The following is a 12,613-nucleotide window of genomic DNA, read 5'->3' on the forward strand; positions in this document are numbered from 1 at the left end:
AGTAAATAATTATAAAAAGTTGTATTTCATATTGGTACTCAGTGCAAATCGCCCTCCCCTGTAGGGATTGGGACATGAAATAAGACATCAAATGAGATTGCGATAGAGGCAGCAGTTAGTCTGGGGAAACGATCGCCAAACCTCTTTCATAAACAATTTCAAATTACTCGCACTCAACCATTAGAATGAGCAAAAGAGCTCATATCTTCATACATCGATTATCTCATTCGTTATAATTAATGTCAAAAGTCTGACTTTTTTCAGTGTTAACGTAAATGTTTTGAGGTGCGCTTGTTTGATCTTTGAATTACGAGGAGATGGCAGAGTGCTCAAAATGAACAAGGGCGGTTGGCACTGTAGAAGCATCATGTGCTAATGCTGTATTTTAAATTTAGTTGTGGCAGAAGTAAAAGAATATACATTATTATTGCTGATCTATCTAACATGACTGAAATACACAATTTCTAACACAAATATGAGATTATCTCCAATGTCGTACAACAATTCCGTTATCGAGTTTTACATACCGAGTTCGACATAACCAAGAATCGTACTTCAAACTGTGATACAACAATCTCAAACTCGTAAAAGCTGCCTAGTTATGGGCACGAGTTAATGAATTACATTCCAGGGATATAAAATTTCATTACATTCCAGGGATATAAAATAATAGCAGAGGTAAGTTGACGGACAATGGTATATCCTTGCAAACAATAGAATCCGGCTGCAGATGGCATCTACCAGGGGTCCTTCGTGTCTTAGCTGAGAGAATCAACATTTACTTATTTAAACTAAACTTTTTTCTTGTATTCTTTGAAGCATATTTCAAAGAGCCCAGATCAAATTTGTCCTCCGGAAACTAAAAGCCTCCAATTATCCACATACTAAGAATTTATAAACAAAAAATAGGAAATACTTTCCCCAGTGCTCTGTATCTAGTATAAGCTTGGAGCCTCTGAAGTGTTTCTGTTGTTCTCATTGCTCTCTTCCAGAAGATTGAAACATGAATATCAAAGAAATCAGCAGTTGATGCCACATTGTTTAGTATCTGGGCCTTTAACCTTACTCAAGAAAGGATCAATTCTTACCCAGAAAAGAGAGAAAACAGATGCCAGCAGAATGGACCAAATAACCACGATGGTGGGTGTTCGGTTCTGCCTGCCCATGAGACCCTTGAGGAAAGGATACAGGTGCACAATGACCCAGAATGCAAAGAAAAGCTTACCCAAGAGAGGACCCCATGACTGAAATCCATTGTTGATTGCATCTGCTACGCCAACAACCACCCCCACAAGGTTGATGATAAGCAGGGTTGTAGGAGGAATGAGGAGTGTGGTCCATTTGAATGCATACAGTTCCCCAAACTCACCGTCATCTGATGCCTTGGCAGTGACTGTGAAATTTGTATCAATGCCTGCCAGTACCTTGAGCAAACCTTGAATAACTGCAAAAAAATGTGCAGAAACCCCTCCAATAACCCAGAACTGTTCATTTCGCCACCATTCTTCAATGCTCACTCCACTCCACCTCATTTCCAGAATACCAGTGGCAAAAATTGAGATGAAAAGTGCTATAAAAAATAGACTTGCAAAAGTACTGATCTGCAACAACAAAAGTTGGCCACGATAAAATTGTTAGAAACACATCGAGTTCCCTTGATAACAATGATTTTCAAAAGCATACGCATTTCCTACAGACGAAAGGTGAATTTTCTGATACTGGAAATGGCTAACAGCATACCTGAGGGATCACAAATTTGCCAGTGAGCAAACTGACGGCTGGAAGTGTGCAATAGGCAATGAGTGGAAGAGAGGTGAATGGATAGACAATGGTGTTGATATAGGCAAATCTTTCAAGCCATTTCAGACCTCCCCCATAGCCATACCAGATTGGGCAATGTCTGCTCATGAAAATTTCTACTGATCCCAAAGCCCAACGCAACACCTGGTTCAAACGGTCTGATAGATTGATTGGAGCAGACCCTTTGAATGCTGCTCGTTTGGGCATACAGTAAATGGACCGCCAGCCTCGAGTGTGCATCTTGAATCCAGTCAGAATGTCCTCTGTGACTGATCCATAGATCCATCCAAGCTGCAACGGAAACATAAAATATTATTCACAGCAAAATTTTAGAATTTCTCGCATGATTTGACGTATTGTATGTCGCTAATCCCGAGTCAATATCGACCAAGACAGCAAGCAATCAGCCTGCTTTAATCAGATTAAAATATTGTTGAAATTTGCAAATACTCTGTCTAGCCAGAAATTGACTAAATAGAACTGGTGTCTCTGTCATTCAATTTAACTAACTACTAAATACTAAATTTTCAATTAGTAGATTGGACAGAATTGAGGCTTTTATTAGTAATGTTGCACAAATTGCACAAATGAGTATAGACTGACACTATTTCACTCTCTCAACGAGACAAAGTTAAGAGGTGCAATAAAGAATTATCTCGATATTATGGGGATTTGTTCGTTCCAATTCTTTTATTTAGTAGGTTGCAGTAATAACCATATTATTTTCTGGAGCAGTGCTCCCAACCTGGGTTTTTGTATGTTTGGCATATTCAGTATGGCAGAGTATCATAAATCGTGTTTGGATGTAAACCAAATTTAATCGAATATTTAAAAAAATTAGATTGCACACATATAAGATAATAAAAGTCGTGGACGATTTATACTTTACCTCTTTTCCCCATTCCGTTTTGTCTTCATATCCACAGCTGATGACATGAATAGCCTCCTTCAACAATTCAGCTGGATTTGCTGTTTGCGGAACACCACCATTCTCCATCAGAGTGGATTGAACAAAAGCTGAAGACTGGCCAAACTTCTTCTCAAAGTCTAGTTGGCTCATCAACAATGCTCTTTCGTCATCATAACCTGCACAAGGTCCATAATTAAGCTTTATAGATACAAAAGAAAATAAACGCGGAAGATCAGAGGGCTAGAGTTTGAGATTAAATTCCACCTACCTTCTACACCTTCCTCAATCCCGTCCAGATTGTAGGCAGGAGCTGGGATTCCTGCACTTTTCTTGCTACTATTTTTCTTCTGGGACTTCTTACGAGGACCGCAACAAGGGAGACAATCACAGGTCACCATCTTGGGACGTTTTGGGCCTTTGGGAGGCCCATACCCATATAGAGCTTGTCTTCTGAACATGCATCCAGTTCCCACATATACAGGCCCTTGAATTCCATCCAGACCTTTCATGTTGATCTATGGAGCCAACCATTTTAAATGCAATCAGTAAAACTTGAATCTTTTTTAAAGAGGAAGGAAAATGCAGAAGAGCATTACTGGAATTGCAATTCAAGGTAGAAAGATTCATACATCAAAGAATACGGTGTTTCGATTGGCGTAACGGTCATTGCGATCAATACCATCGAATCTCTGAGGGAATTGGACATAACAGACTTTTCTCCCAACCTGAGGATCCATCATAAAGCACATGCCCTCCCTGATTGCCTTGCTGTTGTTAATGTAGTGATCACAATCCAGATTCAGCATAAATGGAGCATTGGTGAGCACAGCAGAAACCCGAACCTGCAGAAAATTGCATTGAAATTCAGCGGAAATAACATTGATTCTCTAAGAGCCTGAATTCAAGGCAAACGGTAAAGAAATAGAAAAATCTTTACCAAAGCATTCATGGCACCGGCCTTCTTGTGATGCTGGAAACCAGGTCTCTTCTCACGAGAAACATATACTAGCCGAGGAAGCTCATTGCCTTCTGTATCGAGGCCGCCACTGTGACCCAAGAACACTTGGATCATACCAGGATGGTCACGGGTATTATTACCAGGCCAAGGCGTACCGTCTTGCATTGTCCATCCTTCCTTGGGCACTTTAGAGGCCTTTGCAACCAATCGATTGATGCGCACCTTGAATTCTTCATATTCTCTCTGCACAAACCATGCAATTTTAGAGTGTTGAGAACTGATACTCGCTCCGATGAACTGAAATTTGCAATTCCCCTCTGAATTCGTAGATCCCCAATACTCACCTTCATGGCCCGGCGCTCCTTGACAAAGGTGGGTTGAAATTTGTCCTTCAGATAGTCAATTTTCTGAGAGAAATAGATTTCGGGAGCGCGAGGCTCAATGTCGAATTTCTTGCAGAATGGTACCCATTTTCTGGCAAATTCTGAGGTCTCAGAGAGAGATTCAAAAGTAAGCATCGACGCTCCGTCATCAGAGACATAACAGGACACATTGTCTATAGGGTAGTCTACTGAAAGGATTGATAATACTGTATTGGCAGTAACCAAAGGAGGCTCCTTCAGTGGATCCACAGTACTCACAAAGAGGTCAACAGGTGCAAGCATTGATGGTTCGCCTTCTCGTTCGTACCTGACAAAAGAATACAAAGTAAGGCCTCGTCTATATTTTTGAAATGTAAGTCTATGCAGGGTATCTGGCGTTTCCAAAATAATTCCATTCATTTATTACAATTTAGGGCATGAGTTGATACCAAGTGCTGGTGTTTATGTCGAAGATACCTTAATGACAGTCGATCAAGATACGTTTCACGACTGATAGGCAACCACTTGGGAAACTGATCAAGAATCCATGACAAGGCAAACCAGATTTCACAAACGATAGAAGTGGCCCAGAGCCCATATGCATTCTTCACCGGATTCAGGAGACGATAGCGGAGAAAAATACCCAGCACTATCAGTCGAATTACAATGACCATTCGGTATGGATTTATTTTGCTTGAAGGAATTGGCACTTTTCGGGACAGTGGCTGCCTTGCTTCATCGGTCCTGCAGCAAAATTAAAGCTTCTAAGCACAACATTCAAGCTTAGAATCATCAAACGCTGAAAATCGAAGAATTTGATCTTTCCGAACAAACTCGAAACATTCAATCATGCAGCCCAAAAGAGAGCAGAACAGAGTTTTTACATTGGCATATCGGGATCAATATAATCTTCAGGCTCATTTGGTGCAAACCCTCCATTATATTGATATCTCCCTTCCGTCATATCCAACTGGCCTGATTTGTTTTCCTTCGATTTATAACCATCACCTCGCTCCTTCCAAGACACGTTCCCAAAGCCATAAGAACCAATATCCCTGTTTGGATCCATGATGATCCTTCCACTCCCTGTTTCAAAGCGACACATTCCAATACTCAACAGTGTTCGAAACTTTGAATTTCCACGTAGAATTAAATTAATTCGATAAAAATTAACAGAAATGAAGCCAATGGTTACCCGGCTCGGAGCTTGGATGCACACGCTTCAGCATTGCAGGGTTGGCAAGCAATTGGTTGTCTGCGTAGTATGACGTTGGAATCTCCCCACTCACAACCTTAATTCAACAACTAATGCCATTAGACAAATATCATCATTCCAAGCTTCAAGCATTTGCCTTGAACTCCCTGCGTTTTGTACCTATTCTTTTAAACTTCAAACACAGATGACCATACTTGCATAAATTTATTTTGCGCGTTCTGCTTTTGTTTTAGTTTCTTTTTGAATTATTCAGTCTATCAAAACCCTGGAAGCAATTTTTCTATCTCTTGGTGTAACTTAATCAATTTGCACCAAATTATTCGATTAAATTCTAAATACATTTCTGGAATTTGGTAAAAAGCATCCTGCCTCATTTTCTTTGTCACAAATTTTGTATTTTTTAGGACCTCTCTTGCATTTTGTGTCAAAACCATTTGATTACGACTTCAAACAAATTTCTAAATGTTTATTATTTCCAACAAATGCAAAGATAGAATTTGTAAAAGCCAATTTTATGCATTGCGGCAAGATTTTCTAACACTTGAATCAAATTCTATGCATTCTCCAGAAATTTCGTCAAAGAAAATTCGAGGCATTGATCAGTACCGAGTGGCCGTTTGCAAGTACAGGAATCTGCGGAGGAAACTCTGGATTATGAGCAATCTGCGAATTTTCGTCGTCGGGACCTCGGCCATAGCTCATGCGTCCGTGGAGCATCGCCTCGGTGATCTGCTGCCTGTTTCTTTGCTGAGTCTCCACATTAAATTCATGTTCTATGTCATCAACGTCTTCTTCATCATCGTCACCTTCCACACGTGGACTCCCTGCAAATGCCGTACCATATGACCAAATTCGCATCATTAAAGTCATAAATCGTGCTAAATTTACCATGAATGTGCAAATGCAGAACGATGGACGGTAAATTGGTCAAGAAATGGCAAATTCGATTTGAATTCGACGGTAAATTTGACAAAACCGTGCAAACTCGACCCGAATTAAACTAAATTTATCAAGAACGTTCAAATTCAACCCAAATTTGCAAAGCTAACATGGGTTCTCCTTTCATACTGTCGAGAACATGCACATTCAGCATAAACTCTACTAACTTTTGAAGAACTCGACTCGAATTAGAATAAATTTGCAAAGAACGTTGAAATGTAACATGAACTAGGAAATTTAGCTTGAATCATACTTTCATACGGACGAAACCATGCAGATTCGACAACAAATTAGAACTTTTCAAGAATCCGACATGAAGTATAATAAATTTGCCAAGAATGTTCAAATTCAACCTGAACCAATGCTACAAAGCTGCCGAGAACGTCCAAATTCAACATAAAATTTTAAAGAGTTCCAGAGAAAAAAATAACCTTTTTGACGCTTGTAACGAGTATTGCACTGCGGGCACGACTGATTTCCTTCTCGTCTCTCGTACTCATAGCACGGCCGACAGACAGGAAACCCGCACTCATTACAGGCAACGAACAGCTCGCCGTCCGTGTTAAGCCCGACGTCCTCGCCACAAATCTGGCAGACGTGGCCACTCAACGTGTTCAAAGGCTTCGGCTGCAATGCAACACAAGAAAACAAATTTTTTAAGTCTCAAATTTAAAATCAGCACAACAACCCGAACGTAACTCACAATGCCTACGAAAAACCAAAGTCCTGTATAAATTTCCGACCTCCTCATGTCCATGGATGACCACGAACTCGTTTCTGTTATGAGAACCGGCAACCAAGCCGGCGCTGGCTTCCATTGTTAAGTTCAATTCTCTGCCAAATTCAAAAAATTTAAGCTAAAAAGTCCTGCATGAAAGCTTCGCCCCTGTGATACAAAAATACAATATTCAGACACTGAATTTCTATCAGATCAGATCCATATACAGAAATTCATCGATGACGCTCAAGGTGCGAGCCATTGCCTTACTGTACTGGGGCTTTGTGCTTGCGTTTTGTAGAAACCATGAGGCCTTCTGCCATTATCACGTTTCATTTCCTACCACCTCTGAGTTCGTCTGTCGCTGTTGTGGGCCCACTCTAACGGCGGTTTTTGTGAACCCAGCGGTTTATAGTCCACCAAACAGAGTGGTTTGGAAGTTACGAATTTAATTTCTGATTAAGGTTCGTGAGTATGTGTAGGCGTAAGAAATTATTTATGTTAGTTATGTTGTGTTCTTTCAGTAGTTGGTGTGGTGTGGTGTGGGGGTGATTGTTGTGTATTTTCCAAGTTTTCTGAAATGCTTAGAAAAGACGGCATGGTGTGTAAATGCAACATACGGACAATGTGGTAGGAGGTACGTCACGGGTTCGAGTCCTTTGCAAGTAATCATGAGGAGGGTCGGTTTAATAATTGTGGGGAACTGAAATGTATTAATTATATGAGTGGTTTGGAAATTGATCTCTAAAATGACTTTTCAGAGTATATGAGTGGAAAGTGATTTCAAAAGGATTCAGAACATGCTTTGGAGTCTGCTGATGTTAGGTATTAGAAACGGGGAGATTGCTTTGGTTCATAGTTTATAAACATTTTTTATATAATTAATATGTTTCATTGTATTAAGGCATAGTTATATAAATTTGACTTTATAAATAATTATATAATTAATATGTTTCATTGTATTAAGGCATAGTTATATAAATTTGACTTTATAAATAATTATAATGCTTTATTATATTAACATATTGTTATATAATAGTTAATGAAATTATTATATAATTTTGATTTTATATAGTCAAGATATTGTTGTATAATGTTGGCACTCTCTTATCATGTAATCAACATGTTCTATCGAACAAAGATATTGTCATACAACTCTGGATTGTGTTATTTTGTCACAAATACATATAAGAATGATACTAATGCATCAACATGTTACTTGATTAGTTTAAGCTTAACATAATTGATTGGTAAAGATTTAGTATGAACGAAAAAATAATATTGAGGTTGGCATGTCAGCTCTTGAACTCAAATAAGTAGTAGTTAAGAAAAGACTACTGTGTAATGAAGGATCAATCAACCAAATGGTTTCCTTTCACTAGTGGTTACGTTGTTGTGCATGTTTTTGTCTCAAATGCAAAAGAGAAGAATGACAATGTGTTGATGTGGATAGATAGCTCAACATAATTAATTTATAAAAATCCAACAAAAACTTGTAGATAAAATAAAAATGACAATAAGGTTTGTATCATTGTTGTGAAGAAGCATTGACAATAGAGTTGTTAGGACATTATCATACAACCACTGCAAAGGCTAAAAGAAGATAGAACAAAGGAAGAAAAGAGAAAGAAATTCAAAATCAAGCAATGAGAGCACAAGGAAGTCATTCTTCAACCAAATGTCAAAGATTAATAAACAAATATTTTACAAACTTAGAATGAAGATAAAGTAACCACTATTATTCAACCATTTTGTGTTGTGTCAATGCAATTGGAGTTTAATAATTTTGTCTTATGTTCTTTTGGAATTGAAATTTAATCATTTTGTGATTTTCTCTAAAGTAGGAAAAAATCTATAATACTTAGGTTTATCTACTTAATATTTAGGATACAATCTCAAGACCTCAATGTGTAATCCATTAGCTTATCTTGTTTGTGCATATGTGAATTGGATGCACCAATTGTAAAGTCCATCATTGACTTTGCAGTTGGTGCATTTGATTGCTTAAATGGACAATCAAGATAGGAATGGTCATGTGCAAACAAAACTAAAGGGGTAGACTTTTTCTCATGTCAAATGCTTTAGGTTTTGGGTCATTCACATGTCTCCTTAAATTAAAAAAATACTCACATCCTAATTTTCGTCTCTTGCACCTTTTTCTTTATTAATAATTTTATATAATCATAAAATTTCAAGAGTACTTGATTTTCCATATTAATATTAAATTTCAAAATACACCAATATCATTTTACATTTCATCTAATATTGAGAATTTTCTTAATAATGACCACCTATTATACTTTAATGATCAATTATCATTATTTAAGCAAAAATAACTTCTAAATATTTTGTAAGAGGGCACAATCTCCCTCTAACCAAATATCTCTTTCAGTTTATGTACTTTAACATCTTTTTGAATTTTAAAAAGATAAATTCTTTATCAATAAAACAATTTTAGTTTAAAACTATTATAAAAATATAACTATTAAACCATTTTTTAATAAGACAATTACAATAATTAATTTAGGATTAATTCAAATTAAATAATATATATAATATTAACTTATTTCAAATATAACTATCTAAAATATGATTTTTTTTATTTAAATAAGGAACGATCATATTGATTATGAAGAGTATCTATGTATAGTGGAATGAGTGCTAATGGCTTTAGCTATCACAAAAATGGCAGAAAGAACAATTTGTGGCTATCACCGCTAAATATTACATGCTGGACTTTGCATTCATCCTATAGAAAGGTACAAAAATGCTTCGCTGGCATTCAGTCTTTCTCATTAAACATATCATGATGTTAATTTGCCTTGTTTCATGATCAAGGAAAAAATAAAGTGACAATGAGGTGATGTGATTATTATTGGGTAATAATGATATGGTGTTGTTAATATCGTTGAAAAATTAATGATTATCTAATGATATGTACTTGTTAAAAATATAATATATATAGAAAGTAGAAAAGCAGATGAAAAAATAAAGTAAAAAGAGTAAATACAAATTATTCTATTAATAAAACACTAAAGTTTAATAAATAAACATGATATAAATATAAGATAAAGATAAATTTTTAATTAGAATTTAAATAATTTTATATTTTATATTAATGATTTTGTATTTTATAATTATTTTTGTAATGTAAGATTTTTTTTACAATATTTAAGACTATTTAGTGTATTCTCTATTAACATAATTTCAAGATTTTAATATGTAAAGATATATAGTGTATTCTATATCAACAAAATTTCAAGATTTTAATATGTAAAGATATATAACATATGGGTAATATTTGGGTACTTGAAATAATTGGTTGATGGTCTATAAAGAGGTATATCCATATTTTGGGCACTTGAAATAATTTGTTGATGGTCTATAAAGAGGTATACTTTTACTTTTAGATAGATGTTTTTAAATCATAGGGCATTAATTTGTTTATGTGTGAGGAAGACCAATTATTAACCAAATAAAAATTAATTTTAAGTCATACTGCACAACCAAAAGAAATGTTTCAACTTCTATATGTACATGCAAGATAGCCAATATCCCATATTGTCATGGCTCACAAGTTCGGAAGATTATATGTTATCAATATAAAATTAAATGCAAATGGAAAGATTTAATTAAAATTTAATTTCATATTTAAAAAGTAAAGAAAACAAAACCTACTCTAACTCAATTATAAAGTAATAATAAGATTACATGTCAAATTTTATTTATTGCATCATATAAATTACATTTAAAAATAATAAAACAATAAAAATATTAATAACAAAAAAAACTTTCAATATCACTCATAAATAATATATTTTACATAGAGACATAAAGTTATAGTTATATATATTGAAATTGTTTTTTTGTTTTTTTAGTCTAAGGTAGATGGATAATTCTTTCACTATTTAATATGAAGTTGATAAGACATTTAAAATAATAATTTTTTTGATAATTAGGCCGATAGGCCTTTCCTATTGAAAGAGACTTTCGTCGTCTTTTTCAATCTCACGTTGACACCTGGACCGTCTACGCTTTTGATCTCCGTCTGACATTTGTGCACAGTTTTTTAGCGCGACCAGTCTACTTTAACGCATTTTCAGGTTTTTAGCGCCACCCATCGTCATGGTCTTCATCATCCTGTCTCGTCATGCTCTTCATCATCCTTCAGACGAAATGGTAGGAATTTCTGTTACGGTCTTCATCCTTCATAGGTATTTCTGTTATGGTCTTCGTCCTTCATGCAAAATGATATCCATTTGTGATATCAAAGATCGAATCCGAGATGGTGCAGTCAACCACTTAAATAAAAAAAGGCCAGAGGAATCGACGAGCATTATCCAGGCCCTGCAGCAATCGACATAGTTGAAGTTGTGTCCATAGTCTCAGGGTTCCATGGCCATGGCGATCGTTTTGTACGTTACCCTCGTTGTCCTCCTCCTTAGAATTGAATAATTGGAAGCCCTTGAATTCCAATACCCACCTTCACTTCAACCATAACAGGAGCCTAAACACTGCCAGATTATCAGTGAGAGCCATGTCCTCGTCGACCGGCGTCCTGACGCAGGATCAGTTGAAAAAATTGGCTGCAGAGAAAGCCGTGGAATATGTGGAGAGCGGCATGGTGCTGGGATTGGGCACCGGCTCCACCGCTGCCTTTGCCGTGGCTAGAATCGGGGAGCTTATGAAGGCCGGGGAGCTGAAAGACATCGTGGGCGTCCCCACCTCCAAGCGCACTACCGAGCAGGCCGCGTCTCTAGGCATCCCCCTCTCGGTGCTTGATGATCACCCCAACATTGACCTCGCCATCGATGGCGCCGACGAGGTCGACCCGGAGCTCAACCTCGTCAAGGGCCGCGGTGGCGCGTTGCTCCGAGAGAAGATGGTGGAGGCTGCCTCCGCAAAGTTCGTGGTCATCGTCGACGAATCGAAGCTCGTCAGTGGCCTCGGCGGCAGCGGCCTGGCAATGCCTGTGGAGGTGGTGCCCTTCTGTTGGAAGTACAATGCTTCGATGCTGCAATCCCTCTTTCAGGCCGAGGGCTGCGAGGCGAAGCTCAGGATGGACGGTGACAAGCCGTACGTTACGGATAACGCCAATTACATCGTGGATTTGTATTTCAAGACTCCGATCAAAGATTCGAGGGCCGCGGCTAAAGCCATGCTGGCTTTCGAAGGCGTGGTCGAGCACGGGCTCTTCTTGGATATGGCCACGGCTGTAATCATTGCTGGGGCGGAAGGTGTTAGGGTCAATACCAAGTGAGAAATTTTTGGGTTGCCGTGATGACTGTCGGTGTCCGGGTAGCTTTCTGTAATCAGCTAGAAATAAATGCAATATAAATATTGCATGCATTTGTATCGAGTTAGCAGGTAATTGTTTGACTAAATTCAAATCGTTTAGGCCATATGGGGCTTTGGGTCACTGTACCTATTTGGCATGAGACCAAGTGTTTCCTTTCTACAATATCTTACATTGAACGACGTATACAGTTTCTCTGAAAAGCCTGCAAATGTTGAAAAAGTTGTTTGAAATTAGCAAATGACAAATTTTTCTATCCAGTTATTATTCAATTTCAGAGGCAGAGTTGCCGGACGTTTCTTTGTGATGTTTTTGCCCTTTAAACGCAACATTTGCCATCTTGTTCTACTATCTGTTGTTTAAATGTTTATCAATTAAGCTTGTTCCATTTCAATAGAAACATCTGGTATTGGA

General features: G+C 37.4%; 2 protein-coding genes across 2 annotated transcripts; one reads left to right on the plus strand and one right to left on the minus strand.

Moving 5' to 3' along the window:
* Positions 1 to 454: 454 nt before the first annotated feature.
* On the minus strand, positions 455 to 7,181 carry IRX3 (Cellulose synthase family protein). Its single transcript, XM_089386277.1, has 13 exons — positions 6,929 to 7,181; positions 6,617 to 6,812; positions 5,853 to 6,070; positions 5,226 to 5,322; positions 4,915 to 5,116; positions 4,508 to 4,774; positions 4,013 to 4,358; positions 3,648 to 3,911; positions 3,340 to 3,552; positions 2,979 to 3,225; positions 2,690 to 2,886; positions 1,741 to 2,091; positions 455 to 1,601 (listed from the first exon to the last, which is right to left on the minus strand). The coding sequence occupies exons 1-13, from the start codon at positions 7,001 to 7,003 to the stop codon at positions 1,020 to 1,022; spliced, it is 3,255 nt and encodes a 1,084-aa protein (XP_089242403.1). The 5' UTR covers positions 7,004 to 7,181; the 3' UTR covers positions 455 to 1,019.
* Positions 7,182 to 11,305: 4,124 nt separating this feature from the next.
* On the plus strand, positions 11,306 to 12,323 carry LOC149224807 (putative ribose-5-phosphate isomerase 3, chloroplastic). Its single transcript, XM_089386278.1, has one exon. It carries the CDS (start codon positions 11,441 to 11,443, stop codon positions 12,161 to 12,163), a length of 723 nt encoding a protein of 240 aa, XP_089242404.1. The 5' UTR covers positions 11,306 to 11,440; the 3' UTR covers positions 12,164 to 12,323.
* The last annotated feature ends 290 nt before the right edge of the window (positions 12,324 to 12,613 follow it).

This window comes from Pinus tabuliformis, chromosome Q, assembly GCF_031772625.1.
Source record: "Pinus tabuliformis cultivar Carrire ecotype Pingquan chromosome Q, CPIR1, whole genome shotgun sequence".
In the NCBI taxonomy this organism is placed as follows: Eukaryota; Viridiplantae; Streptophyta; class Pinopsida; order Pinales; family Pinaceae; genus Pinus; species Pinus tabuliformis.